This window comes from Mus musculus, chromosome 3 (genome assembly GCF_000001635.26).
Source record: "Mus musculus strain C57BL/6J chromosome 3, GRCm38.p6 C57BL/6J".
NCBI classification, from domain to species: Eukaryota; Metazoa; Chordata; class Mammalia; order Rodentia; family Muridae; genus Mus; species Mus musculus.
Genome location: NC_000069.6, coordinates 109,929,394 through 109,954,472, shown reverse-complemented (window position 1 = coordinate 109,954,472; position 25,079 = coordinate 109,929,394). Strand labels below are relative to the sequence as shown.

Here is a 25,079-nt window from a genome sequence, read left to right as displayed (position 1 = left end):
GAGCCAGCGTCCATACAACAGCATCACTCATTTCATTCTACCGTGGATCATGCTTAGCTTCTCCCTAATCTGCTTCTGTCTGTTAAGGGTTTCTATCTGCTTTTACCTCTCAGTCCTGTTCACACATGTTCCCACTCAAGCTCGTCTTACTTGTTACACATTCTTGGCCTTCAACCTTCTTATAACTACTTTAGGGAAGGACACACATCTTGTCCTTTCCTTGCAGTTTAATATCTAGCTACAGCCTCACCTTCAAAATATCACTGTACCCTCTTATCTCCTTAAAAATATTTACAGCTGCTTGCACCAATTTCTGGAGGTTTTGCTTTGCCTCTTAGGCTCCTGAGCCGTATTTTAATAAACAAGTAATGTGTAATGAGACTATATAAAGAAACAGAAGGGACCATTTGGATTTGTAATAAAATGGGTGAGCAGACTAAGAGGAGCTAAAAAAGAAAAAGAGGAGGAAGAAGAAAGCAGGAGACAGAAATGAGCCTGTGCAAGCTGATCCCGGGACTGAGCTAATGGGAGCTTAGAGCGAGCAAGGGAAGATTTACAGGTCAGTAATTACGCATGCGGGATATTTAGAAGGAAAAGGAGGATGGAGAATTTTTAAACTGCTTTGTTGTGCATTATAAATTGAATCTCCATGGCGTCTTCTTCATTTTCAATTACACTGGATGTCAAACTAATGTTTCTCAAATGGAGCTGCTGGGATGGGGCAATGAGTCCCAGTTTTACACTAGGCTCAAACGGAAGCTTCATCACCACCATTTTTGATGCTTCCCAGGCGTTACATCTTCTAGACACCATTGAATCTTGCCTTCTCTTTGTTGTCTACCTCCAATCAATCTAATTGCTAAATGTATATCATCTTGTTTAAATCAACATATCTCAGGCACATGTTCTGATACCTATTTAGTCAAAACTAACTCCTAGTTAGCCTTCGTATCTTCAGTCTACCCCCTTTTGTATGAAGCAGTAACATGACATTCTACCATTACAAAGACTCCCTATCCCTAGTCCCTTGAGCTTTGGTAAAATTCGTTATCAGATCTAGATTGATTTTCACCATTCTTAGTCTGCATCAGTATCTCTCCATGTGTAATTATGTAATTTTAACTTGGTGAACTGATGTTTGAAGACTAACAAAGAAGAGATAGTAAGATTCATCCTTCATATTTATGTGAAGGGACCATTTGGATTTGTAATAAAATCCAAATTGATTATAATCGATTTATAATCAAATTGCACAGCAAATAGACAATTAAGTGTCAAAGATGTTTAATTGTTCCTCCAATATTGTAGAATATTCATATTTTATTAAATGGAAAAATTAATCACAAAATAGCTTTCATTAATTCACTTGTTCATCATTCGTTATATGTCCACATGGTAGAAATTAGGATAGATTCAAAGATAATATCTTGAATTATATGCATGTCCATAACTAGAATTTTGTTGGAATCCCAATTCTGATGATTCCCCATAACTTAGGTGACTCCTAAAATTCAATTCTACCTGAAAGAAATTTTTTCTCTATCTATAAGAAAATCTGGGAAACTAATTTTTAAAAAGGCTAACCATGTATGATATGTCTGCTTCTAGAAAACACTGATGATTTTATTCTCTATAGTTCATTAAACTCAAAGAGTTTCTACCTCCCTATCTAAAACCAGCTTGCACCGTGTATTTAAATGGATTCCCTATTTCATCATGGCTGAGTATGAACCTCCAAATAAAATATACGGGATTCTATAACTTGCCTTGACTACGTTTCATGACACTGTGAACCTCAGTCTCTTCTCAGTAAACTGAAGACATAAGTTTTAAGGAGTTGTATTTATCTGACAAACATAACAGCCCTCCTCTTCACCTAGATGAAGCACAGACATTTTCTAAAACATAGGCTTTACCTCATTTAAATACTTCACAATGACTGTCTAATAAAATGTCTATTCAACAGTAGACATTTAAACATATGGTCTGCTAACAGAAATTGGCAATTATTTTATTACCACAAAATCCAATGCCTTGTCATATCTGTTTTCCTATTTTCAAGATGATATATTCTCTCTATCTTGTCATGCTACTGCACCACAACTGCTAAGGATAAATTAACCTTATCTTCAGTTAATCTGCAATGTTGAACATGTCTGGCACATGTCAGTTGCTCCATACTGTTTGTCATTTGATTTATTCCAGTTCATGATGATGGCCCTGGTAAAATAACAGCTACCTTTACAAGTAGGTGAATGTGGTATTTATTGCTGTTAATGCACCAGGATGTGTCCATTAATTTATATAAAATATGCTCCTATTTTAAGGACATATTAGTATACCATGAATTATGAATGAACTTTGGGATGTGAAATTCTGAAAAGTGACTGCAAAGAAAATAGCGGATTTAGAGGATATTTATTTCACAGTTGGAAATGTTAAGAATGGAGTACTTGGGGGTAAAAGAGTCTCTTAGGGTTGTTTTGTTTTTTGTTTTTTGTTTTTTTTTTTCTGTGAAGAGACACCTTGACCACAACAACTCTTGCAAAGGACAACATTTAATTGGAGCTGCTTTATAGTTTCAGAGGTTTAGTCCATTATCATCATGGTGGGAAGCATGGTAGCATGCAGGTAGACAAGTTTGCTGGGAGAAGAAGCTCAGAGTTCTACATCTTGAACCCAAGGCCACACAGGGAGAGTGTATGCCACACTGGGCACATACACACTTGAGCATATCTAAGACCTCAAAGGACACCACCACAGTGACATACTTTCTTGAACAAGGCTGCAATACTCCAACAAGGCCACACTTCTAATTACTGCCACTCTCATAGGCCAACCATTCAAACACATGAGCCTGTGGGGGCCATACCTATTGAAACCTCTACAGGGAATAAAGGTTACAGCAGAAAAGAATGGATAGGTTTGTAAATGTATCTTTTATTTCCCAGATGTAATTGTCTTGGAAGCTTACTGCTGAATAAGGTCACCCTTTGTAGTTCTTTCTGAACTCTGGCTGGCTGGCTAAAATCAGGTGTTCTGTCTCAGCCCAAGTTCACTGATTCAATCTGGCTTCTCTCAGCTTCTCACTGAATTGCTCTGTTTGGCCTCAAACTAACTTTGGCCCCTTGTTCTAATCCTCTGGCTCCTCCTTATTCTCGGGCATCAACTGCCTCTGTTGATCTGCATTGAACTGCATGAACTCAGAAAGGAGCTCAGCTCTGCTGCCCTGAACTCACTGCACTGACTTCCCACTAAATGAACCAAATCCCTTCACACTCCCTGTACTGCTCTTAAGTGGGTTTTCTCCTTAGAGCCGGCTTTATCCAATCTCTGACTAATTCGGTCAAATCTGTCTCTGACTTTGTTTGCCCCTCATTAGACGTCACTGTAATCAAAGGTATATACTAAAGGATTCCAGTCAGAGAGATTGAAGGTATGTACTAAGAGCACATCTAAATTTCAGCTGGAGCACACAGACCCGAAATCGCATCACTAAAGAGGCTAAGGTACAAATACTGCTGTGAGTTTGAAGCAAGACTGGGTTGTACAATTGCACTCTCTCTCCAAAACTGAACAAACAAAACAGAAGTTAAAAGAAGAGGGGGAAAGAGGGTATACAATGAAGAGTCTGTAAACTGACATGGCCTTGGAATATGGTATCTGTGTTCCAGGTAGTGGTGAGACCCAGACTTCTATGCCTTGACCTATAGAGTTAGCAGAAAAATCTTTCAGAAAGAGAGGGGGGAGGGAGAGAGAGAGAACTATATGTAGAATCCCACTGACAAGCCTGTGAAGTAGCTCCTATAATTTAGTGCCCACAAGAGTTAATTTAACTCATGAAGAACCAAACCCTGGACTCAAGTAGAACGTTTAAGATCCCCCTAATTAGCCACAGGAAACAAAGACCACCTTCCTCTTATGCAGCAAATCATGCCTGGTCTTTTCTTCTCTGTGCCCATTCACTCCAGGCTTTACAAAGGATTATTCCTACTGAGTCACTTCATAACTGGACATTAGAAAGCTGCTACCACCCCCATTCATTGCAAACTGCTTCATCACAGTTTGCAACCACTCAAGAACAAATCAAGGCCTTGCTACTCTGCTTCTTGTATAAGATGGGATTAGGAAAAGAGATGTTCCACTCTAAGACCAATGGAAGAAACACTGCTTTGACTGATGGAGAAAATGAAGATAAAATGAACATCAGGAAAGGACTTGGATACAGCCACAGCTTATGTAATTTGTCATTGTCCTCTAACTTCACCAGAAACCCGAGTGACTACATCAATCACATAGAGACACTGCACTTGGAGCAAGACTCCTTTTTCCTACCTACAGTGTCTATACCTTCACATTAAATTCTATATAAAACTTAGAGAAGTCAATTAATTCTTTAAATTTAGTTATCTCTTTAATTTTTAATTACCATCCATTTCATCCCATGTATCATATTTACATGTTTTTATCCTATTTTTATTCTCCTTTTCTGTTTATGTCTCTTACTCTTTTAAATAAGTAAATATTTTGCTGTGAATATATGTGCTAATTATTCTTCTATGTGGAAGGAGACATAAAAACTAATTGCAATTAAATGTAAGCTGCCTTTTCATGCATGTGGCCCATTCTTTGCTCCATGGTACATGTACCCTGATTGGGATGACTCATGCACTGAACATGAACAAGTATGGACAAGATTAAAGATGTTTTCAGAGGCCACACCTGGGAAGAGCTTATCTGTAGCTAAGGAATTTGAACTGTCCCCTTGAAGGTAGTGACAAATCTACTGAATAACTTTAGGAGAGAACATGATACACGGGCAGACTTGCATTTTCAAAAGGTCTGTTTTGCAGCTCCACAGATAATAGATTATGAAAAGCCAAAACTCTACAGTGGGAGATATTTTTAAAGCGTCTATTAGTTAAAAACTGAAGAAGGTAGAAGGAGGTATGAACACTCCTTCTTCAATAACAGTGGGTCATGTCTTGGGAAACCGTTTAGCAAACAGGTACTATTCCATTAGCCAACGGAAGCAGGTAGAACATACTCACCATGCTAACTACTATTTATTGAGGATAACTGCATTTGAAGGAGACATTAAGCATTTAACATGCATTGTGTACTGTTTTGTCAAGTTGACATCATAAAGGACAGACTGCCATTGACTTTTAAAAGGACAAAAATCTGGGTTTGAAAAAACTAGCTTGTGAAACATTACATAGTGAAAAAGTGGTAGAGCTGAATTTAGACAAAAGCCAAACAGACATGATCCTCAGTTAAAGAGAAGCAGCAGAGAAATCCTAATGGAAGTGCAGTCCAGATGGCCCTGAGTGAGTGGCACGTAAGGACTTACCAAATTCATGGTACTGAACCCAGCTCAGGACACAAGGACTTAATCCCTGGAAGAGAGGGACTGAACTCATCAACGATTCTTATACATTTTGAAACATAGGCTACTGGTTCGTGAGGGAAAATCCTTTTAATACTGATACTTTATTTTTAAAAGTATGAATTTGCTTTCCCGGCTTGACACATAACCATCATTGTGTTTGCCTACATCTCAAACTTACAGAAGTTGTGCCTGTGACATAAATGTTTTCACAGAATCACTTGAGCACAAGTTGTCATCCTAACGCCCAGTAATCACTTACAAGTGGTGACATGCTCCTACAGAATTATAATTATGCCACCTTCATTGGAAAATTAATACGGACCTTCTGCTGTCATATAATACTCAACCACTCTTTTAATCCTATCACATGTCTCCTTAAAGGTATGAATAGAAGAACTGTTTTTGTGGGGAGGGGTGGTATTGGCAGTGAGACCTCTTTAATCTCTGGAAATCTGGCATTTGGTCCTGCTCCTCTATCTCTCATGAGGAGTTACTTTTCATAAGAGCAGCTCATTGGTACAAGGCCTCCTCGGTTTCAGTTTGTCTGATAATTTCTCATTGCTGGATTCAGATTAAATGGTTTTAGTGGGACTACAATCCAAATTAAACTATCCTTGCTTAGAACAACTGTATTAATCGCATTCATCATCATTGTGATCAAATACCTGATAAGGTGCAACGTAAGGAGGAAAGGGTTTCTCTTGGCTTATAATCTAAAGGAAAGAGTCCGTGCTAGAGACGGTGAGATAGCTGGTCACACTGCATATATAGTCAAGAACCAAGAGTGGACAAAATGAAGGACCAGATTATTAAAAAATTGAATACCTCCACTAGCTGTTCCTCAACCTACCAAAACAGCATCATGCTCACACTGGTGACTATTTTACATTCAAGCCACAACATCCATAGAATCTCTGGGAAGGAGAAGAAAAGGGAAAAGGAAAAGTTGACTTTTCGATGTGTTTTGTTTGGGATTCCTGTGACTCAGTCAGAATATTGATGATATTCAGATAGGTAGTTCAATAGATGTTCATCTGGGAACTAAGAACTAGACACAGGATCATAGGCTCATCAAAGTATAAGTGACAGTTGAAGCTGCAGCATGATTACCTAAGAAGTACATGAGAAATGGGAGCCAAAATACCAACAGATTGGGACATGGGGAAATCTTAATTTTAAGAACCCGAAGAACGAAGAACACGTAAAGGAATCAACAAGGAAAAGATACCAGTAGACTAAAAGCATTAACTGTGATTAGAATAAATCAGTATGACACTTTCATCCCTAGCAGGATTCCATGCTAGAATTAGAGTGAAGGCAAGTAGAGCAAGAAGTGAGAGGAGGAGAGCGAAGCCAGATTGAATCAGTCAGCTTGGAGAGGAGTTTTGAGCCAGAGCTGCTGAGTTGAATCAGCCGGCCAGAGATCAGAATGAACAAGGGTGAGCTTCTTCAGCAGCAAATCTCAGAGTCGGAAAACATTCTAGGCCAGGATAAGACCATGTAAAGGCTAGAAGATTCCAGGACTAAGCCTAAGTTAGCAGACAGGGGCAGTAAGCCTTTGAGAGGACATCAGGAGATAAAAGTCACCATGCTTGCACTTTAATTAACCCCTTGCTGTAATTCCACCTTAAATGATAATATGGATTTTTTTTCTTTAGAATTTTTCTTTTGAGGGAGGTTTGCTCCTTTCCTCATAGCTTTAAATAAACTAATAAAAGAAAGATACATTTACAGACAGCTTATCTTTAAATGCTTTTTCTTTCCCTCTAGCAAGCACTGTACTGTGATTTTTACTTCCCAGGCATTAATGGTTTGCTAGAGAGTATCTTCTCCTACTATCAGAGAAAAAAAAAAACTGTCTTAAAATTAAAATTTACCCTTTGTGTGTTTTAACATCTCATTTATTCTAGAATTGCTCCACTCAAATCAACTTAGAAGTTAAAGAGTAAGGGGCTGGAGTAATGGCTCAGCAGTTAGGAGCATTGGCTGCTTTTGCAGAGGACCCAGGTTCAATTTCTAGCAACAACACAGCAACTCACAACTGTCTGTAACTCCAGTTCCAGGATGCCCATGGCCCCAGGCATGCATGTGGTGTACACACCCGTGCATGCAGTCAAAATACCCATATACGGAAAATAAAATAAAATATTTTAAAAAAATAAAGAGTGATCCATAAGCATTTGTTGAGGAGATGTTTTTCCAGGAAGAGGTAGATAGTATCCTTGAAGCTAACAAACGAGCACTGGCCATTGATCTGACTGGGACACAGACCTCATCCCCCTTCTTCCACCTCTAGCATCCTCATCCATCCTCAGTTTCAAATATCTCCTTAAGCCAATGTCTCAGGCATTGACTATATCTGCCCTGGGGGTCAAGACTCACATTGACTCTAGATCATGAAGATGGAGGGAGGCAGAGACTGGGAGGGACAGCAGCATACAGCTCAGTAGCTTCATGTTTGGCTCTATTGACTAACTGGGTTATAAAATCACTGTGAACATTAGTAGCTCTGTGATTCTGAGCAAGCTATTTAAATGATTTGGGCTTCCATTTCAGTATCTACAGAACAATATAAACACACTATCTACCTCTACTACTGTTAGGAAGATCCCAACGTGTTAATGTAAGCATTTAGAATAGTGTTGAATATACAGCGAGCAATGTGTAAGCTTAACTCAACCGTTTGTCCAATGAGAATATCAAGTATAGCATTTCTGAATTTAGACATCCTGATCACTTTACAATTTCAAATCTAGTATTTCACAGCTAAGGAAAAATGACCGTCAAATATCTAGTTACATCAATCACTTCTCTGTGGTTGCCGCAGATCCCCATGCTCCATCCAAGTTCAGGCCTGGCATTTGCTATCTCTTTGTCTACTAAGCTCTCTCTCTCTCTCTCTCTCTCTCTCTCTCTCTCTCTCTCTCTCTCTCTCTTTCTGAATATTTTTTTAAGTTTTAAGTTAAGTATGATCTTCTAAAACAGTGGCTCTCGACCCGTGGCCCATGGGTGGCAACCCTTTGGAGATTCTCATAACAGATATCCTGTATATCAAATATTTACATTACAATTCATAACAGTAGCAATTTTACAGTTATGAAGTAGCAAGTAAATAATTTTATGGGTGTGGTTCACCACAACATAAGGAACTTGATTAAAGGGTCCAGCATTAGGAAAGTTGAGAACCACTGCTCTAAAAGAACTCTTCCTATCGACCTTGATCAAATGACCTTGACCCTATTTTCTTCCATGAAACCAAAACCATATTATCCCTTCTTGAATTGATTGGTTTTATTTATTATAATTATTTATTTTTTATAGTCTGTCTTCCAAACTAAACTGCAAGCCTTGTTGAAGTAGGTACTGTGTTTCTCTGTTGGTGTACAACACAGTGAGACATATACGCATAATTATCAAATCAATGAGTGAGTGATTAAAAGACAGATGTACAGATGAACAACTGCTTTGGGCTCTTTACAGTGTCCTTGGAAACTGAAGATTAAAAAGAAATATTCTCTTTTTAAGAGGGCCACTGAAATCAAGATGTTTTTAATAAACATGTTTGTCTGAGGTCTGCCATAAAGATGCCAATGCCTGTCCTCAGAGACAAAACATCAGAGGTCCTAGGGGTAGAGTGTAGGGGTCAATATTATGAAGACAACATCAACTCCCATTACCATAAGGATGAGCACCCATGAGAGCAAGGGGTAGGCAAGGGGGGTGGCTGGACTCCATGTTCCATTTCTTATTCTGTGGAGAACTACCAGGACTGTCAAAGGGTCAAAGGCAATCGTTTTTTGCTGACTAGTGATTCGATGTTGGGAAAGGTGAACTCATAATTCTGAAGATAATTTGTATGAAACAAGCAGAGGCAGAAGCAGGCTGCAAAATAGTGTGCTGCTATGGAGGCTCAGAGTCCTCCTCTTCCATCAAGTGGGTTTGAGCACAACCCCCACCCCAGAACAGCCCCAAGCATGAAATATCACTGTGTTGTTTTATTCTGAGAGAGCTTGCAAGGAACTTCTGTGTGTTAGTGGATAAAATACCCATTGTTATATAAAATATACTTAATTGTCTACTAGAAGGTGAGACAGACACTCCTGGGAATTGCACTGTGGTGTCTATACCTCTATCTGTAGGGACAGAGTGCTGTTTCTGGGAATATGAATAGTGCTTACTGATTGTATAATCTCCACACCCCCCCCCCGCCCTTTTGCCATGTTGTTTTTCCGTTATTCTTCACAATCCCCCTTTAAAGGCTAATATCCTTGTTTAATTAGTATCCAGTAAGCAAGGAAAGACTTTGGAAGAGATTGAGATCCATGAGGAGTGTGGGGATTTCAGACTACAAGTCAATCCTTTTGGAAGCCCATAAATTAGGAGTCCCTTCCCTCTTCTTACGGTCAGGATCATCAAAGGATAGTATTGGTCCTCCCAAATTCTCTCACAATTGATGGCCTCTAGAAAATGGGCTTTGGGTGGGCTTGAACCTTTCGTCTCATGTAAGAAAAGAAGATACATGGTTTTGAGCATCACACCAGAGCTTCCAGCTCAAGCCACCCAGCTCTTACAGTGCCTTCAGGATGGCACCTCTTACTGTGTGGTGTCTTACCAGCCCTTGTTTCCCTTAAACTACTCTTACCGAAGTGTCCTCTGCCCTCTTGAGCTATTACTATTTTGTACCTCTGATCTGGTTATATATAAGGCAAATAGTTCACCCAGTATTTGTGTGTTTTTAAGACAGTAATTTTTAAAAGCCATTTCCAACCCCATACACTAGATTGCCTTATTACAGTGTTCATCTATAGGCATCCCTTTTCCTTTTGGCTTGGTTCTGTTACTATTTTGTTCCTCCGCAGAACACAGGAAACACTGGTTTAGGTTGCCATGTAGGAATTCATTTGTGTGGTTTGTGATGGAGGAGCACATTTGGCTCTTCCTTAGAAATGTGTCTGCCTGACCCCTGTGGCCTTCACCAGTGTGAAAGTCCTGGACATAATCTTCTGTGGGGATTTGTGCAGGTGTCTATTATGGCCCACAATCTGTGATGTGGCTTCCCGTATTCTCACTATGGAAAGGTTAAGCTATCGTGACTTTATTTTTTGAGTGAAAATGTCCACAAGTTGTTAGTACTGTCAGAGAACAGATTGAAGCAAGCTGTAACTTCAATCAGACTTTAAGCCTGTGCCTGCCCTGGAGAGGAAACTCCACTGTGAACAAAGGGTTTCCTTAGAAAAGGGAGCAATCACCTTTAAACTCCAAAGTTATAAAACTAAATGATTTTGGAGGCTGAGGCAGAAGGATCATGAGTGTGAGGATATCGTAAGTTACATAGATATCTCTAGGACAGCCTGTGCTACCTAGAAAGGCCCTTTCTCAACAAATAAAGTTATAAAAACAAACCCTTTTGTCTCCTACTATTCTTGGAGTGCTATATTTTCCAAACTAAAACCTGAGATTCATACACTTACAAACACATAGTTGATTTTGATCCTAAGGTTTTGCATATCTAATGCCTGGAAGATTCCAAGTGTAACAGGCTATACTGTCATAAACACATTCTATGTTAAGACCCAGTGTGCTACCTCTGCAGTTTTACTAATTGAGATTCTATTGCTGTTTGTAGTGGTCATAACACTATATTTCTTAATGACCTTGGGGTGAAGGGAACATTCTACCTTATGGGTCTTTCCTCTTTGTGCTCATGTTGGTGGTACTGATAAATGCCCTTCCAACTTCTAGTAAAGATGGCCTTTCTCTTTGATCTTCCTACTCTGTTTCTATCTTCTTTCTGCTTCTTCCCAGTGCCAGTAGCAGAGCTGCTGGACCAAAAAGAGGGAAGCTCAGAAGAGCCTGAGTCCCATGTTCCATTTCAGGGACATCTTAATATCTTTAGAAGAGCTGTAAAACCTAACTCCTCCATGTGTGAGTTGTGAAATCATCTGAGGTAGAAGAATGTTGAGACAGAGAAGTTCCAAGAATGGGTTAGGAAAAACCACAACAATTGCAACTCTCATATAAAGATGCCAATCACTGGCATCTGAGAGCCTGGGAGCCTACAGGGCTCCCAGGAAGACAAGTGAAAGTAAAGAGGGAGGTGTCTGCCGAAGGTGGTACCACCTCTTAGCAGTTAGAGCGTACTCTAGGATCAGGGCTTCTCTGGGAATCTGCCAGTTCTAGAATCTTTTTAAAGGCCTTAAATTGGCAAACAGCTAGTGATGTCTATTTCCAAAACTGGGCAGCAACAGCGTGGGTGGGCCACACAATGCTGCTTCTTCCTTCCCTATATTTGACTTTCAAGGTTCAATATGAGTAAAGATTAGCCAGACACAAATGTCAGTAACTCTCTCTGTTTTTCAAGATGGCTTTGAGTGTAAACCCAAACGATTCACACAGCCTCCTGCAAGCATGTCTTGCTCAGCATATAACTCACAGTAACATTAACCAGCAAATTAGCCCTGAGTACCGTTTCCATTGCCAACTGTAATTCCCAGGTGCTTGATGATAGGTAAATTCTCGAGAGAAAAAGTCAAGCTGATAGTACTTAAGTATTACAGCAATACTTGTACATGTACGATTTCTTTTTAACTCTGAAAGGCTTCACAGAGCTTAGGTGAAAGGATGGTCTTGCAAAGTACTAATCTGCAGAAGAAAAAGGCCTCCATCCACTGAAACAGGGAACACATATCAGCAACTGGACTTGTCCTTTGAATTCTGAAAGCACATTAAGAAAAAATAGCAACATTACACTGTGCCAACACATTGCTAATTAATATGTAATTTCAATTCTCCCAGAGGTAAAATATTAATATTTTTAAAATGAAAGTAAGTGTCTCATGCGTGTCTCATGCGATGTTCTAATTGTTATAAAAAATACTTAATAGTGAAATCAGTTTAATTATTTAAACACCTCATAGTGGTGTAAATACTATCTACATAGTCACACATCTTCTCTACTTTCCCATAGACAAAGGATCTTAAATTAAGAACTACTTAAGGCTGTCTGCCAGGCCACAGAGTAACTACTTACAATGCAGATGCCTGTATCTGTGAGATTTAATAGGAAGAGCTGGCCTTTGTTTTCATAAGTAGGGAAAAGTTGCATTTTCTTACATAAATTTCGTTCTTGATGTTATTAGAAGGGATTAGGGTGGAGTTGGAGTAGTCTAAAATTTAATTAACCTAATCCTTTTAACAAGAATTGTTTTCATACCGATAATTCTCTGTAACAACAGTATTACAGATCACATCCACATGAAATATTTACACTAAATATTTTAGCATATAATCTTTCCTTCAGCTCTATCGGGGCTGCTAAGATTCTTGATTCCTTTGGCTGTCTTTGTTTTCTTTCTCTCACCTACCTCCCCTTTATTTCATCCTCTGCTAATTTTCTCCTGGCGTCACTGTCTGTGGGTAAATTATGTTAATAGCTATCAAACCATCAATCCCCTCCAAGAATACAAGTGCTATGGAATAAGGGGAAGAGTGGATAGGTTTTTTTTTTATTATTCATTTATCTATTTATTTTGGTATCAGCAGTCATTTGGTGTAGATTCCCATTTCAGGTGATTTGTTTACTCATCGATTACAATAAATTGCAGGGCTGCTGAAAATACCCCTAAGAGTAGAGTCAGATGAAGGACAAACCTGTCATTCTGGTCACCTCCTCTGATGATCCCCTGTGTAAATTACAAATTGTTCTTAATCTGCTCAAATGTCATGTTATCAGTGAGACCTTCTCTGACCTCGCAGGATAAAATTACAATCAACATCCCTCCCCCAAGGGTGCGCTCCTTCAGCTGGCTTCATTGTCCCACAGTCCCTATGACCACAGAGCACCACACAGCACTGCATACTTATTTGCTTAGTACATCCCCTCCACCTGGGATGAAAACATCACAGAGATAAAGGATCAGAACTTGCTCACTGAGATATCTTAGGAATCCAGACAAGCCCCTTTAATACAGTCATATAGTGGTCAATCGATATGAATTGTTGAACCTATAAAACTACTCTCATCTTTCTGAAACATCAAATCTATGTGAAGCTATGAGGAACCATGTTTTGCCAGCCTTCACATGGAGCTGGATATGCTGCTGAGGCCAAGGGAAAAGGCACCGCTTCCCAAAAGACAAATTACAGACCCAGGCTTTTCCCTTGCCATGTCTTTATGAAAGGACTAAAGTAGAGGCGTGAGGAGCCCTCTGAACCTCGCATGCTTACAATTCTAAGAATAACATAAAACAGAGGATCTCAGTGGATGCTGCCCATGGCCATAGCTCTTTAGGATACAAAGGGGTTACTGAGTTTAAGAGGGGCTTGAGTAAGTGAAAATAGACGTATCTTGTGAAGCTACACAAAATTTTTAATTAAATTTATTTATTTATTTACTTATTTATTTACTTATTCAATTTATATCCTGCTCACTGTCCCCCTTTCTGTCATCCTTCCCATAATCCTTCCCCTATCCCCGCTCTTCTTCTCCTCTGAGCAGGTGGGAACCTTCCTGGGTATCCTCCGATACTGGAACTCCAAGTCTGTTAGGCTAGGTCCTTTCTCTCCCACTTAGGCCAGACAAGGCAGCCTAGGTAGAAGAACATATCACACATGCAGACAACAAACAGCTTTTGTGATAACCCCAGCTCCAGCTGTTTAGGACCCACATGAAGACCAAGTTGCACATCTGCTACATAAGTGCAGAAAGGCCTAGGCCCCGCCTGTGTATGTTCTTTGGTTGGTGGTTTGGTCTCTGAGAGCCCCAAGGGTCCAGGTTAGTTGATTTTACTGGTCTTCCTGTGGAGTCCCTGTCTCCTTAGAGGGCACGATCTGATCTTTCTTCCTGCTCTTCCATACATGTCCCCAAGCTCCATTTACTGTTTGGCTGTGAGTGTATGCCTCTGTCTTAAGTCAGTTAGGGGGGTGGGACCTCTTTGAAGACAGCCATGCTAGACTCCTGTCTGCAAGCATAAGAGAGTATCATTAATTGTGTCAGGGAATGGTGTTTCAACATGGGATGTGTCTCAAGATGGGCTGGTTATTGGCTGGCCGTTCCTTCAATCTCTGCTCCATCCCAAATCCCTGTACTTTTTTGTACACAGGATAAATTTTGGTTGAAAATTTGGTTGGTTTTGTGGATAGGTCGGTGTCTCTATCGATCCACTGGGGTCCCTGCCTCGCCACAGGAGGCAGCCTTCCTGGGCTCCATATCCCAAATTCTGTGAGTCACAGGTTAGGACACCTGCATCAATTCTTGGGTGACTCCTCTATCTCAAGTCTCCATTTCTTCCTGGAGATAACCCTTTATCCCCTCCTCCGATGAAGACTTCCATTCATTTTCATGGCCAACTGGCCATCTCCCCTGCCCCTCCCCACACTGGAACCAGAACCCTCCTACTCCTCTTCTGATTCCCTCTCCCACCCAGTTCTCTCCCTCTATCTGCCTCCAATTACCATTCCGTTCCTTCTTCCAAGTGAGGCTCAAGCATCCTTAGACAAGTTTCTTTTTTTTTTTAAGGTATCTCAGATGCTCATCCAAGCTGAAACAAAATCTTAAGCTGCCTTTCAAAATTTAAAAAATAAAAACAACTCACCAGGTCTTGGGCATTTTTTTCATGACTGGTCCACACTGCTTCTAAGACAAGGAAATTGTAAGGTTGTAAGTCAGGAACCTTGGGTGTAGATATTAGGGGTTCTGGCTGACTCTGCTTCTTACACTCTTCAAGTGATTTTGGCAAGTTTCCTAACACTTCCCTATGCTTGATTCCCTCTACTGTGAGGGAGGAATGACAGGATATGCAAAGTGCCTTAGTAAGCTGAATGGAGGCAGAGGGATTGACATGACCTTTAATTCCAGGAATGGGTGAATGCCTTTTAGACAGATGTCTTCAACAACCATTTTTAGGAGGTTCTTTTTTTTATTTATGCACCCCCAGAATCTGACTGATGTGCCTCTACTTTCTTTGGTCCCAATGCGTTGACCCCCCCACCTGAGAATCTTTGCACATGGAAGCTGAAGGTGAACAAATGCTGTCTTCCACCAATAGTTAAAACTAATGTAAGATTATTCCCTCCAGAGGGGATCCAACAAAGCCACCTTCCTTTGTTCCCACACTTCTGGCCACAGGTGAAGGTGCTCCAGTCATATGGAATGTGGTAGCATCTGCATTAGTGATGATGCAGATGGCTGCATGACGACAGGTGTTGAAGTGACCATATTTTAAAAGTCAATTTCAAATAAAGGTATGATCTTTGTAAATCTGACCCCTTCCAGTGAGATGTGCATTTACATCTATTTGGAATTTATAAATCCTGACAGATTCCACAATATTTATAGCTCTCCATAAAAAGCCTTTGCCAGTTTGCAGAGCTTTGCATTTGGCGCTCCGGTATGCTTAAGAGAGTTTAAATAATAATAAATTTGGTGATTTATTCCACCTGGAACAGAAAGTTACCCGCCCCCACCCCCACCCTCACCCCCGCCCCAGCTCATTTTGAAGGGGAAGCCTATAAATAGTATTGCAGACGCTGGGATCAGGAATAGGGAATTGAAATCCGAGAAAGAAGTACAGCAACATTTCCATTATCACTGATTTCTTGAGTATATTTTTAAAACACTTCTGTTATTCACATAATATCCCTTCTCTCCTTTCTCCTGCCTCATCTCAATTATACCTGAGTCCCCTACACCTGTTGCCAGTGTTCGGATTCAATTGCTTTAATGGGGAAGGGGGAGAAAGTATTGGCTGACTAGGTAGGAGCAGGCTGCCCCTAGGGAAGACAGCAATTCTTCAGTGTCCATCTTGTATTTCACAAGAGTCAGCAGGTAACTGAGTGTCTATATCTACAGTGTAAATTAATTGCTTGAGATCCACCTCACACATCCAACAGATGATATGATCAAAAGCTCATAGTTCAGGAAAAGAATGTGAAAAGAGTTCTATGTGTAACTCCAAGAGAAAGACTGAAAACCATAGGAGAAGTTCAATTCTTCCAGCCAATGATGCTCACAAATGCCCGGAACAGTTTCTTTTTGCATAGTGTCAGTTACTTGTGGTCAACTGGGGTCCAAAATGTTAGATGGAAAAACCCATAAACAAACAATGTGTTTAAGGTTCGCATTGTGCACTGTTGTAAGTAATGTGATGGAGTCTCTTTCTGCTTGACTCTGTCCCACCCTTTGTGGATAAGAATAGCATTAGCTTTGTATTCACACTGCAGAGACTGCCCACTGATTAGTCACTGAGTAGCAGGCTCAGTTCTCAGAGCAGCAATCCCCAGCCTCACAGTATTCATATCCCGCTAGCCTAGCACTATATCAAGAACATCCACCCATATCCCCCATTTATAGCATCTCATCACATGGACACTGTACAGTCCATATCTGTCTAAAAAGGAAGAGGATATAAAAATATTTTGAGAGTGATCTCATTCACATAGTTTATATTATAATGTGTTGTTCTGTTTAATTATGAGTCATTGTTGATTTTTACTGTATAAAATTATAAATATTTTTTCATAGGTTAAATAGGGGTAGGGGAGAAAAATATATATACTGGGCTTAGCTTGACCAGAACTTTTTCAGTATTTCCTGGGGGTCTTGTAATACATTCGCTGAAAATAAGGAAAAACTATTCAGTATACCTGAATAGTGGACTTTCTATGCTATAATTTGCCATTCTTTGTAAAGGAGAATTAAGAAATACTGTCTCACTCTCTATAGATTCTATTGTTGGAAGCTGAGAAGGAGCATTTAGTGTAGCCGAAGCAGTATTACAGCTTAGAAGAGGCATTTAGTGTAGCAGAAACAGTATTACAGCTTAGAAGAGGCATTTAGTGTAGCAGAAACAGTATTACAGCTTAGAAGAGGCATTTAGTGTAGCAGAAACAGTATTACAACTTGTGACATGACAAGGAGCTCTATTTCCAGCTTCTTGTTTGAGTGGGTTGTAAAGGAAGTAGCATTTGTAAGGAGAATAATAATCAACATCCGCTGGGAGCTGCCTCTGGGCTGGTGCAAAGTAACAAACGCACAAGTGTCTGCTTTGGTGCAGCACCTTCTTCATCGCTTAGAGCTGCTGCCCCACAACCTGAAGGCTCCACAGCTACCATCAACATCTGCAGTCAACCACACATGGAGAGAAGACATGGGGAGTGGGGGGGGCGGTATGCAGAAAGTTACCAACAGCAATATATGACTCTGCCCACATAGAGCACTGTGTTGATTCATTAGAATAAGCAACGTGACGGCACCCTGTGTCACATCCTCCTGCCATTTACAGGTCCTCATTCTACAAATGTGCCTTGTTTGATGGTTTCCTGAGCTGTTTTGTCAAGCCCAGGATGGTTGACTCTGCACTGCAAGCATACAGATTATTCCATGTCAATGTCTCCAAAAGAATCGGTGTAGTAACTATTTACATAACATTTACATTTAAATCATCTCCAGATAATCTAAGTATGTGGAGGGAATATGCAAATGCTTTGGATTGTAGATTAGACAGATTTGGGTGTCGCAACCAATCCCTCAAGGATACTGCAGCATAACAAGAGTGGGCTTCCCGGCTCCATTACTTGGAACGCATTCTCAGTCCAAGACATTCCTGAGCACTGCTCTCATCTCTAGCTATTAGGATGCCAGATGTTTGGACCAAGCCCCAGAGCCTGCAGTGTACCACATTTTAATGATTTGTGGTGAATAAAGTAAATGTTTTAAAACCAGACTTTATGAAGCAGGGACCCAGTTAAGTATGATGGACTGGGGGCAAAGCCAAGAGGAAGCTGAATGTTAATGAGGGGAGCCATGGCTATAGAGGACATGGGCTAGGCATCTATCACTCATGGTTAATTCTAAAACCCTGCTTGAAAAGTAAGCTGTTAAAGAACCATGACTTACTAAGACCTGAATAAGGATGACATCAGGAGACATGCCGCTCAGAAGGGGACCTCTCAGAAGCCCTCAACCTTAGACAAAGAACTAGAGACAACTAAGGAATTCTAAGAGTAGAATAATCTTCCCTAGGGAAGAACACACTAATTGATCATCCAATCCCAAATGATAAGCCCTAAAAATGTTCATACAAATACATAATACACACACACACACACACACACACACACACACACACATGCACGCACATGCACACACACACACACACACACACATTTAAGCCATAAATTTAAGAGGGAGCAAGGGGGATGCATGGAAGGAGTTGGAAGATGGAAAGGAAAAGAGAGAAATGATATAATTGTATGATAACCACAAAAAATGGATAATAAAAAGAAACCATGTTCTAAGGAATGTCAAGTCAAGAAAGGATTTCCCCAGCCTTCCTAGGAGAAAGTAGAAGGCTTGAGGCATTAGGCAGTTATGAGTCTCTCTCTATGTCTCTATGATCATATTCTGTGTCTAACACACATGGGATAAAGAAACTGTCCTCATACTTTGAAGTCCAGAAAAAGACAAAACATTACTATCTGAATTTTACAAGATTTATTTTTATATGTTATGTTTAATGTGTGTTTTGTATGTCTGTGCACCTCTTGCACGCCTGGTGCATGTGGAGGTCAGAGTAGTCCATCGAATGCCCCAGAACTAGACTTACTGGCGGTTGTGAGCTGCTCCATAGGTGCTAAGAATTGAACGTGGGTCTTTTGAAAAAGCAAGGCAGTGTCCTTAACTGCTAAGTCATCACTCTAACGTTCTGAAGTACTTTTTAAAAGGCTGTTGTACAGGAGAATCCAGTTGGGGAAAGTGAAATGTTTAGTGATTTTGTTATTGTTGTTTTCTGTCCTAGCTTGCTAGCTATGAGCAGTAAGAAAAGCCTGTTCAGCCAGTATTTAACGCACCCTCCTTTCTTTGTCTTCCATAGGGCAACCCTTACATGTGCAATAATGAGTGTGATGCGAGTACCCCTGAACTGGCACACCCTCCTGAGCTGATGTTTGATTTTGAAGGAAGACATCCCTCCACATTTTGGCAGTCTGCTACTTGGAAGGAGTACCCCAAACCTCTCCAGGTTAACATCACTCTGTCTTGGAGCAAAACCATTGAACTCACAGACAACATAGTTATTACCTTTGAATCGGGGCGTCCAGACCAAATGATCCTAGAGAAATCTCTCGACTACGGACGAACATGGCAGCCCTATCAGTATTATGCCACAGACTGCCTCCATGCATTCCACATGGACCCGAAATCCGTGAAGGATTTATCTCAGCACACGGTCTTGGAAATCATTTGCACGGAAGAGTACTCCACTGGGTACTCCACGAATAGCAAAATAATCCACTTCGAGATCAAAGACAGGTTTGCGTTTTTCGCTGGACCTCGGCTACGAAATATGGCTTCCCTCTATGGACAGCTGGATACAACCAAGAAACTCAGAGATTTCTTCACTGTCACAGACCTGAGGATCAGGCTGTTGAGACCCGCCGTTGGGGAAATATTTGTAGATGAACTACATTTGGCACGTTACTTTTATGCGATCTCAGACATAAAGGTGCGAGGAAGGTAAGAGAACACATGCCCATCTTGAATTGGTGGGGGACGGGGGAGACCATGTCCAAAAATTATGCCCACAATTATAAAGTGACTTAGGTCCATTTTTATTTCCTGATTTCTGAGGAGCACCACTATGCAAGTATATTCTCAAGGCATTTTGAGACCCTTTGGCTCAACAATGATTTGTAAACCCACATTAGCTGCTACTCTTTAGGCAGTCTCTAGCTTTTAAACAAAAGAAAACATAAGTATCTTACTGGAAGCAACAACTCCCTAGGCGAGGTGATGCTAAATTCCTCAACATAGTGAGTGACGCTGGTTGCTCTGTTTAGAAGATTAAGAGAAACAAGGTTATATCTTGCATTTCCCATTGCAACCAAGAATCCACCCTGCAGTGTTAGACTCAAAAGCCATCTGAGAAGTAAATCCATTTCTTTAAGACTGGTAACATTTCCTTTTTAAAGGTTTTGGACTCTATTGTATTAATCAATATTTTACATAAAAAATAGGGATTTGGGACTCTTAATAGGTCAAATACAGATGGTCGAGTGTTGTAACATCAGTGGTTATAATCAGGAATACCTGGTTTTAGAAATATATATATATATATCACTGTAATTAAGTTACAAAGAATTTGAAGCTGTTTGAATGAAAAACTCCAATAATGAGAACAAACACTACCAACATTGAGATTTTTCATTCAGCAAGGCATGATGGGAATGGAAGCATGCTGGGTAGGAAATAAAGAAATATAAGCAAAGAAGTAACCATTTCTAAACTGTGAAGATAGACGAGGGTAAGTGTGTAAATGGTATACCTGGCATATAGATCTGAACAAACAATGGAATGAACCCACTTAATCAGGCTTCATGCAGTTGGCTGGCCTTCAGATTCTCTTAGGTCTATCTAGTCCTCAGCAACTAGAGGTGCTGAGACTCTGGCCCTTCAGAGAGTTGTCTGCCTGCCACAGGCTAATGACTAGGCATTTGTTGCTGTTGAGTGTCAGAATGAGAAAAAAAGAAGCAATGGTAAACCTTACTTAGAGAGGCATCTAGGGTTTCAGGATGCTAACTGTGGAAAAAAAAATAACATGAATTTGTGGCTGTCTCCTCTGATTTGTGCTGTGTTCCTCGTGGCCAGTGAAAAGTCTTTAGCTATGGACCCTACTGTCAACGTTTAACCAAGGTCTCAGTGATGGATGATGACAATATCTTAAAAGCAAGTTAATATTTTTGAGAGATTTATGCCCTGCTATATTGATACCCACACTGAGCTTGGGTCCCCTAGTGTTAAGAGAAGTATGCATGGATTAGCAGGAGATTATGACAGGGCAATGAGTTGCTGTCTTCTCAGACTTGACTCTGTCTGGTCACAGTTCAGAGACAACTTAGTCAAAGACTATCAATTTCAAATGTGATCCTATTTATTCTTTTTTGTATATGCTATATGAAAATGTTTAGTATTTTTAACAATAGCACACCAACATCAAATGACAAATAACTCAAAATGACTAAAAGAATAAAGCTCAAAATTAATAGCCTGAGATTTATGTGATTCTGTTATATTAAATTCAGCTAGGTCAGTTTCTGGCAGTTTGAAGACTCTTTCATGTATAGTTGAGTTTCTAGAGATCACTATACCCCCAAAACTTTGATTTGGCCTTGTCAGAAAGGCAACCTTTCAGAGGTTTACAGTTATGAAATAACCGGTGTCAGAGCTTATTTTTGCTGTTAGAAATTCATTTTTCTATTCTCTGATTCTTTTGAAAGAAAGTGTAAAACACGTTTTCGAGCTAAGGACAGCTTTATGCATGCTCCATTGGAGTTAGACAGGCCATCTCCTAAAGGTGGCACGCCAAGAACGCTGAATCCCTCTAGACTTCTCACCTTTCTCTTAAGCCTCTCCTTAGCAATGACCTCCAGCTGCTTTTCTTTGGCCGTGAGAGTTGAGCTGGACCCAGATTCTATCAAGCTGCCTTCCCAGAGTCTCACCTCTACTGTCACTCCTGTTCACCAGATAGCTGTGAGCCTGTGAGAAGCAGCTGGGCAAAAAAGAGAGGTCCAGTAGAGGTGAGGCTCTTCCATACGGTGCTGCTCTGTCACCTCCACCCTCTGTCCAAATTCCTCGGGGCAAACTGATGCTGGCATGTACCGCACTAGGCACCAGATGGCCGGAGTATTTTTAGTCCTGGGGGAGGGACTAAAGAAGCAAGGCCTGATGGCTCCGGCGTGTCTCCAGCTTTCAAGTTATGTAAGAAATATTTGCTTATGATGGAATCACTAAACAGATAGCTGAGCAACGGTGGCTCTTGAGACCTCCCGGCATCATGATTATTTTCCCTTGAAAATTTCAGGATTAATGCCCTTTGTTATCTCTCCCTTAAACAACAGGTCATCTATACAAAGTGTGTCTGCTAGTAGATGATGTCTAAGACAAAGTTCTAAATTTTCCAAAGTATAAGCAAGGTCATTTTTCCCATACCTTGCCTTTATCATCAGCCCATGATCACACAATCACAAAATCTTATGTCTTTACATGTCTGTATCCATGAATAATAATGATATTTTTCTGCTTGCTCATTTCCAATACCATCCAAGCATTATGTAGGAATTTATATAAATTATTGTATAGAATTTGGATGGAGATCAGATATAAATGTTTGCAAAACAGGTAACAGATTGTGGTGGCACACCCCAGTAGGATTTGCTGGAGGCAGAGGTTCAAGGCCAGCCTGGGCTACACATTTTGCCGGGCAGTGGTGGCACATGCCTTTAATCTCAGAACTTGAGAGGCAGAGGCAGGCAGATTTCTGAGTTCAAGGACAGCCTGGTCTACAGAGTGAGTTCCAGGACAGCCAGGGCTACACAGAGAAACCCTGTCTCAAAAAAACCAACATATAAATACCTTAACATATTAAACTATGAAATGGAAATAGTTGAAAATATATAATGTACATATGCATATGTAGGTTTTTTTTTTTATCGACAAGTGTTACTTCACATAAAAGCAATGTTTTGACTAACGTTAGGTTAATGGGTCATTTAGGCTCTTCTTACCATGTGATAGATCCAGTATCTATTGAGCTGATGACAAAAATAAAGATATTATCATAAAATGCATTTCTCTCTTGCCACATGCTTCTTCTGTTTTCCTTTGCCTCTTCTCATTGAGTATTTATTAAGATAATAGAGGAGGAGGAGGAAGAAGAAGCAGCAGTGCTACTGGCAATCTCAGCCACGCCATAGTACTTACACTGTTCAATAAACCTAATAATCTTCACGGGCTAATTCTGACTTATGGCTGTCCTGCTTCAGTAAATCAGGGTGATTTTCTCTAGTGAATAATAGAGGAGTTCGCTGCGCCAGGACCTTAATTAAAGAGCCACTCTCTTAGTCTTGATCTCATTTTAATTTACAGGGTAATACTACAATAATATCACTAATGGAAGGTACATTAAAGGGCATCAAGTAGCATTAACTGTATTAAATTATGGTACTTGTGTTAATTAACTGCTGAAGCAAGATGGTTCTAATGGCCAAGAGTTCGTCCAGTGCATAAATAAAACGTACCCAAAGAAGAGGTGAGAGGGGAAATGAAGAGAACATGTTTGTTCTGAACATTTTTTTCCCATACAGACAGGGGGTTAAATTCAAAATTCATTCAATATATAATGTTCAAAATGTTTCTGAGATACACAGAGGGAGGTTTAGGTTTTCAAATACCATGTTTCCTTCTGAGCATTCTTCCCACAATTAAGTTAATTAAACCTGAATACTTGTCAGATGCAGTGTTCTCTTTTGCTTCTTTGAGGTAAGATTGAGGAAGTAGTGTGATTTATTATAATAGAGTTTTTTTTTTAAATCTGAAAGATAAATGAGCATTTGGTAGTAAGCTCATTTGTTTTTGAGATGTATTATCAGCAAGGTATCTAACTACTGGCTTTGGACATAAGATAATAGAATTTCTCCTTTAACAGCATAAATAGGAAGGTAGACTTGACGGAAATATTCAAATCTGATCAGCATCTCAGTTTCTTGTCTTTTAAAGTACATTCATAACAGAAACTCCTACCCTTCCAATGCCGTGAATTCTGTTCTCATGCCATGCATTGCCTACTCTTCTTCCACAGGCTGGCTAACACAATAACAAATAGTCTCCAGTTTAGCTTATCTGTAGCTTAGCTTTCCAAAGTTTACATTAAGTCTGGTGAAAAGATGTTAGAAAATGTCAGAAATAAGTAATTAATGAGATGCAAGTGGATTTTGTTAAAGAATGTAGTTATAACTATATTTATCACGAGTTATAATTGTTAGACACCTACTATGGCAAATTTTTAACTTAAACATTATAGGTCTATACACATAAGAGACAAACATAGTATGTATGGGACCCAGTTCTCTCTTTGATTTCAGACATCCCTTGAGAGTTTTGAAATGTAACCTTTCTCCTGTTATAGAAATCAATTGATATTTGTATTAATTAATTAACTAATTTACTTGCTTTGTCTTTTCTATGTCCACTGCTTTTCCCTAAGAAGGACTCTGAGGACATTAGGAAAGAAGCCCTATTTTAACATAAATATCCTGACCACAGTTTCCTGCCCCTCCTCTGCTCCAAGCCCCCATCTTCCCTCCTCCAGACCCCATCCTTTCCTCCTCCTTTTGTCTTCAGAAAATAGCTAACCTCCATGAATATCAACCAGCCTCGGCATATCAAGTTGTAGTAAGACTAGATGTATCTTCTTCTGTTGAGGCTGGACAAGGCAACCCAGTAGGAGGAAAGGGCTCCAAAGGCAGGCAGCGAAGTCAGAGACAGCTTCTGCTCCCATTGTTGGGAGTTCTGCAAGAAGACCAAGCTACACAACTGTGAAACACATATGGAGGGCTTAGGTCAGGCCTGGCCAACCCTGTCTCCTGTGCTAGAAGGTAGGTTATAAAACAGGACAGTGATAAAGCTATATTACCAGGTTGTCACACGGGGAAATACCTTCTCAATCCCAGGAGTCATACTTTGTACTTAGAACCCATAACTATTTAAATGCCACCATCTTGGGATTTTGTATACAGGACAAATCAAAGAAGTTAGTACCCAAACTATGTAATCTCAAGTAAGCAGGAACGTTTGTGAATGGTACTGGAGAGATGGCTCAGCAGTTCAAAGCACTGGCTGCTCCTCCAGAGGACC

At 40.1% G+C, this 25,079-nt stretch overlaps 1 protein-coding gene across 12 annotated transcripts in view; it reads left to right on the top strand.

Moving 5' to 3' along the window:
• Positions 1 to 25,079, top strand: part of Ntng1 (netrin G1) — a 369,923-nt gene that overhangs the window by 195,500 nt on the left and 149,344 nt on the right. For all 12 annotated transcript variants that reach the window (XR_001783784.2, NM_001163349.1, NM_001163348.1 and 9 more), the window contains exon 3: positions 19,264 to 19,904. Coding sequence is in view for 11 of the 12 variants with exons in the window: in NM_001163349.1 (NP_001156821.1) it covers positions 19,264 to 19,904 (641 nt within the window). In the remaining variant the exon portion in view is untranslated. The remainder of the gene's footprint in view (positions 1 to 19,263; positions 19,905 to 25,079) is intronic.